This window comes from Pygoscelis adeliae, unplaced genomic scaffold, assembly GCF_000699105.1.
Source record: "Pygoscelis adeliae isolate BGI_AS28 unplaced genomic scaffold, ASM69910v1 Scaffold101, whole genome shotgun sequence".
Lineage (NCBI taxonomy): Eukaryota > Metazoa > Chordata > Aves > Sphenisciformes > Spheniscidae > Pygoscelis > Pygoscelis adeliae.
In genome coordinates, this window is record NW_008824238.1 from 2442972 (window position 1) to 2449060 (window position 6089).

Consider the following 6089-nt stretch of genomic DNA (forward strand, 5'->3'; position numbering starts at 1 on the left):
AGCCTACAAATGATAACATCTGCCTTTCTTTGTGGTGTTTGTTTTTGTTGGGTATTTTTTTGTTTTTTCCCTAGACCAATTTTCTTATTAGTTTGCCTTGCTGTGAAGGATAACTGAAAATATTCTGGGATGAAGTGATAGTAGTCCTTATCATCCTGAGTTTGTATGTTGCTGCCATGTTCTTATCTTTGCCCTTGTCTGTGGGCACACTCACACTCTCATTTGTTCATTCTGATACTCACTTGGTCCTTTGGTGATCTAGTTTGGAAACTAGACCAACAGAAAACTGTCCTTACAGGAAAGTAAATAGCTTTTGTTTGTTACATTCCTGAAACAGGCTTACTCCAGGTTAGGACAAGTTTCAGTGGTGGGATAAGGGGACAGAAGTTCTGTCTGGGAGGGAGTGGAGAGGGCAGAATGAGGCATGGCAGTACCAGCTTGGTTGGTTTAAACACTTACAGACCTATGTCCTAAATTAAGAAGACTTAATAGAGTTTTTGGAGGACCCCAGAAAGATCTTTGTCAGCTGTTCGGTCTCATAGATGGAGCAGGTAAAGTATTTGGAAGCATGATCTATTCCAAAACGCCAGTTTCTGAAAAGCCAGCATCTTTGCTGGCTGGTGATACTATTCTTGTGTCTGTCTCTTCAGTATCATGTATGCTTGCCCTTCTGTATTTACATTATGTGTATTTCTTAAGTCCTTGCAGGCATCTCCCCTTGATAATGTTAACTCTTACTTGGGAAAGTTGTTTTCGTATGTAGCACTCAGCTGCTCCATCTGAGAGACTGAATGTCCACTCGAAATCCTCTACTGTAAGCATTCCGGCTGTCACTTTCTGGATGATTGTTTTCGTTGGCATCATCTTCCTCAGACAAATCAAGTTAGGTCAGGAGTGAAGGATGGAGAAATGGGATAATGCTGGTTAGGGAAGTAGGGAATTGAACAATCAACTCAATGGATAGAGTAGTTGACAGTGGAGTTTTGTTGCGTTTGACTGCTGTAACTTGGTGTTGAATGGCAAGGTATAAATAAGATGAGATGTATCATCTTTGAAAACAATGTTTGTGAGTATTCAGAATGATGGAAAAGTTTTTGTCACTTTACAGGGGAAAGCAGTTGAATTCCAAGGCAGTTGGGTGATTCTGCAAACTCTAGTGGGTTCATAGTGAGGAAGTCAGTGGAACACCCCTGAATTTTGCACCTTGTTGTACCTCAGTTTTCCTTAAAACAGGTTTTGGCATTTCAATATGAGGATTGATTTATAATCTCCTGCCCAGATGGAGTAATTTTGAGGGAATGTTAATTTTGAAATGTTTACTTTTAGTTTATGGCTTGTAAATCGATTTAAAGTTGCATCTAGATTGCTGCTGCCCCTTCAACTCATACGATAAATCTCATTTAAATACTTCCTCTTATTGCTTCCACTATTTTGCATTTATTCTTGGAGCACTTACAAATGCATCCTGTACAATTAATTTTCATGTATTTGAATTTAGACTGCATTGTGGAATTCAAACAATCCTATGTTTGGAACCTTATCTGATATTAGCTTTCCTGTATAAAATCGTACTGCTCTGTTTGTGGTTTACCATCACCAGCCGCTTTCTTTTTGTGGTGTGTGTGCATACATGTGTGTGCGTGTTGCACTTTGTTCAGCCCTTATCCTTGGGATGGTACATTTAACAGTTCCTGTTTCTGAAGCAGCAAATTTACCAGGTGTCAGATCTCTAGCTTATCATTCCCGAGGCTATGTCATGTCAGAAAAACCTACGCTGTTTGTGCCTTCCAGCAGAGCTGGAATTCAAAACCGTCTCTTGTTTTGACTTCCCCAAGAATAAAAGTTTCCAAATATACAAGTGGAAAATGATGGCATTATTCTCTGTCCATATAAAATATAGATGGATTTTCAGCATCCACTTGAAGTAGTCAGTGGGAATGTGTGTTGTTGAAGCCAACAGATCTCGAAACCTTTAATAGCTTGATTATTTTGTTCTGTTTAGTTCTTCTGCTGGCTTGAAAATAGTCTGAAATCTTGCATGAAGTAATTATATCAGTTAATTACTGCTAAATGCAAGGGGAAAATTAATAGGCTCTCTTTTTGTGAATCTATTTATCCATCTATAAAATGATTTACTTAAATTCACATTCGGATTTCAGGTACATATTGCTTCCAAAATGCGTCTCCCCTTTCATTGGTTACTGGCAAGAAGGCTTTTCTTACTAATCGTATTTCAAAGGCAGTAATCTTTAGAAAGTGGTTGAATTTAGTGTATCAGAGAAAGCATATGTGAGAATGAGTCTCACTTTGATATGCTAGGTGAAAATACCCAGCTATATGATGGGAAGCCTGTGAGTGTCAGCTTTCTCAGATCACAGAACAGAGATGTCTCCATGAAGAAGAGCAGGAGGATTTATGTTTTCCCATTTTCCCAAAGCTCTATGAGAAGAAACTGGCATTTTATTTATTTAGTTACTGAATTAAAATATTTACTTCGATATTGTAGAGTGAAAAATGAGAGAAGTGATGGTTCGAATTTATTTTTTTAATGTGTTAGATCAGTCCTGTGCATGCTTTCTACTTTTGCTGCTTTGGCAAAATAGTTTAGTTCTTTAATTAATAATACTTAAATCTTTATTTTATTTAATGGTTGCATGAATATGTGCAAGGTACTAATTCTGTTTTGGTTTTCACCGAGGAGATAACAAAGAGATAAGAGATATTCTTTGCAGGAGTATCTCCTAATATTGGGAATGCATTTTTAAATCAACTTACCTAACCAATAGTAGGACTGGCAGATGTTTTCAGGAGATGCAAAGTGGTCTGTGTTTGTGTGACTGAATTCATGAAAGCTTTATCTTTAAGGTGCAAAATGTTTGGGGTTAGAGAAATGTACCAGATACCCTCTTAGAAGTCTAACTAAAAATGCACTGGACATGTGAAATCTTTACCTGTAACTTAGTGGATAAAGCCTTTTTGTATGTTACAAGTCTTATTTAATTCCTCCTTCAGACAGTATGTTTTGTGAAATGTTTTGTTTGTTTATTTATTTATCTGTAGGTTCCTTCAGAGAAATCGGAATCCTTTGCATCCATGTTGAGACGCTCTCCTTTAATTCAGATGGGACCTGCCAAAGATAAAATTGCCGTTGGTCGAATATTCCATGTTGTGGAAGATGATCTTTATATAGATTTCGGTGGCAAGTTTCACTGTGTGTGCAAAAGACCAGAAGTAGATGGAAAGTAAGTAATAAACCTACGGTAAGCGATTAATGTCTGTGAACGACATACTGAAATGCTTAGCTACTGGGACTTGACCATCTTCTGGACTGAGCTTGGATAGTTTGTATGAATTTTGTGGTTTAAACTGTGGAAGTTAACATATTGTGCAGAACCAACGTATGATCACAAACAGATCTGCGTAGCTCAGACATTGTCTTGAATGCACACTCCTTTGCAAGTTTGCATTATTGCTGTCTACGTTATTCCAACTTACGATGACCAAACAAAGTTACTAGGTGTTTTGTCACTGAGGAAGGGGGAAATCGTTATCATCTGAGTTGTTAAAACAAGCGCTATTTATTGAAATACTTGGGAGTTTTGTGAATGTGGAACTTTAATCCCATGTAAATTGTAAGCCTCCTTAGGCAGGAACTATCTATGCTAAATATATATACGTGAGGTGATGTACTGGGGAGTTTACACATTATTTGTGACAATACAGTTCATAATAGATGATCAGTGCTAATGTGGTTGAATATTCCATATTGTAGAAGATTTTGTGTAGATTCTGGTGGCAAGTTTCACTGTGTGTCCTGAACTAGAACAACTGTGGTGAACTGGAACGGTTGTGCTGGGGAATGCAGTAGTTAAAGAGCTAAAAGATAAGCAAGAAACGAATTCTAGTGGAAATAGCATTTATAAGGTGCTAAAGACAGTTTAGAAAGCTTATGATTATGTATTATTCAAAAATATCTTGTCTATTTAATTTGTCTCCAGGTTGCTTTAACACTTAGTTTTTAATATGTAGGTAAAATACCATGTTTTTGAATTCATAACATCAGAATATTTTCATCCATTTCTTTTCCCTCTTTTTTCCTTGAGAAAGGAAAAGCATCTTTGTTAATCTGCAAGATCACTGTGTCTAAACCATTAAATATGATTCCTGTGATAAACAGTTCTGAAATAGTTGATTTTTTTAAAAAAAGACTTAACAGAAATAATCACATGCTTGTGCGCAAGTTTATGATATTATTTTATGAGAGCATTTGTATACTCAACTTCTGTTTTTTGACAGGTCTATGACTTTCAAAGCAAATGTGATTGATGGCCCAGGATAAACAGAGTCCTTTGTGTCCGTCACATTTGGCAGCAGGCAAAGATTTTCTTAGTCTTTTGCTGCTGCTGTAGTGGTAAAGCCCTTGTTGCTCTTTGTGTCTCTTGCTAATTCTGAATCGAGATGAGCTTTGCCTTTCCCAATCCCCTTCTTGCATGCCTGAGGAGTGTTTCTGTATTCATCTGAATGTATGACCATTCATTTTGTTTTTGTGGTAAGAGTCCAGACCAAAGCTCCCTGTTCAGCTGAGCTAGCCTTCTGCCAGGCCCACTCGACTTCTGCACATCAGGGAAGACCCTTCTAGAGCATTGAGGAGTTTGTCCTTATAGATCAATGGCCTCTTCTGGGCACCTTTTCACGTCAGGACAACTTCTTGTCAATGCTGAATAAACCAAAGTCTACTGTCCTGAAGCCCAGATCTCTCTTCTACTACTTGCCTTTCTTACTTTACTTCAGCATTTAAGCTCTGTCATTGGTGGTCACTGCAGCTGAGGCTGCCATCAGCTACCATGTTCCCAAACAGTTCTTTCCTGCCTGTGAATAACGTGTCCAGCAGAAGACCTGCCCTAGTTGGGCTGTCTGGCACCTCTGGCAAAAAAATGTCACCAGGGCACTCGCTCTGGATTGCTTGTTCCCTCCATGTTTGTTTCTGCTTGAGCAGACATCAGGACATTTGAAGTCCCCTGTGAGAACCAAGGCCTGCAATCATGAGGTGGCTTCTAATTGTTTGAATGAGGCTTCATCCACTCCCTCTTCCTGATCAGACAGCCCATAGCAGACATCCACCATGACACTATCTTTGTTGGTCTCTCTGATTCTGACCCATAGCGCTCGACTGTCTCCTTGCATGATTCATAGCAAGGCTCCATGCACTCATGCCCCTTCCTTGCTTGCAGTGCAGCCCCCTTTACCATGTACCATTTTTTGCTTGCGTGCTTCCTCCCAGGTTTCGGGAGCAGGCAACTTCGTGTGTTGTCTTCAAATCCCTAACTATGATTCATTCACCTTGTGAATGCTGAAGCCCACTGCTCACCATTTCCTTGTGTGGTGTTAATATCTCATTTTGTCATGGTGCTCTGGAGTACTTGGGTGGCAAGACAAATTGGGGGAAAATAATGAAATAAGTCTTCCTAAAAAAGCTCACAGGCAGACAGGTGTCTTTCCACTCCTTCCCTGCTCTCATCTTTCTCCTAATGCTGTATGTCTTTTCTTCTGGTGCGTGTTTAACCTGCTGTTTACAAACAGAGAAGGACTGGTGGGAGATGTGGTGGTCGGAGGCCGTCTTGGGCTAGCGACCATGAAATGATAGAATTCTCAGTTCTCAGTGAAGTAAGCAGGGGGGCCAGCAAAACCGCAACCATGGACCAACCATGGACTTCCGGAGGGCGGACTTTGGCCTGTTCAGGACGCTGGTTGAGAGAGTCCCTTGGGAGACAGTCCTGAAGGGCAAAGGGGTCCAGGAAGGCTGGACGATCTTCAAGAAGGAAATCTTAAAGGCGCAGGAGCAGGCTGTCCCCATACACTGTATGAAGAATGGGTGGGGAAGACGACCGGCCTGGCTGAATGGGGAGCTCTTGCTGGGACTCAGGGGAAAAAAAGGAAAGTTTACCGCTTGTGGAAGAAGGGGCAGGTGACTCAAGAAGAGTACAGGGATCTCGTTAGGTTGTGCAGAGAGGAAGTGAGAAAGGCAAAAGCCCAGCTAGAACGCAACCTGGCCACTGTCATTAGAGACAACAAAAAATGTTTTTACAAAT

At 40.1% G+C, this 6089-nt stretch overlaps 1 protein-coding gene across 1 annotated transcript in view; it reads left to right on the forward strand.

Annotated features, from left to right (window-relative positions):
- Positions 1-542: 542 nt before the first annotated feature.
- The window catches only part of MRPS28 (mitochondrial ribosomal protein S28), a 69099-nt gene continuing 63552 nt past the window's right edge, over positions 543-6089 (forward strand). Inside the window, exons 1-2 of the mRNA XM_009335064.1 lie at positions 543-551; positions 3061-3242. Coding sequence (XP_009333339.1) covers positions 543-551; positions 3061-3242 — 191 coding nt within the window. The remainder of the gene's footprint in view (positions 552-3060; positions 3243-6089) is intronic.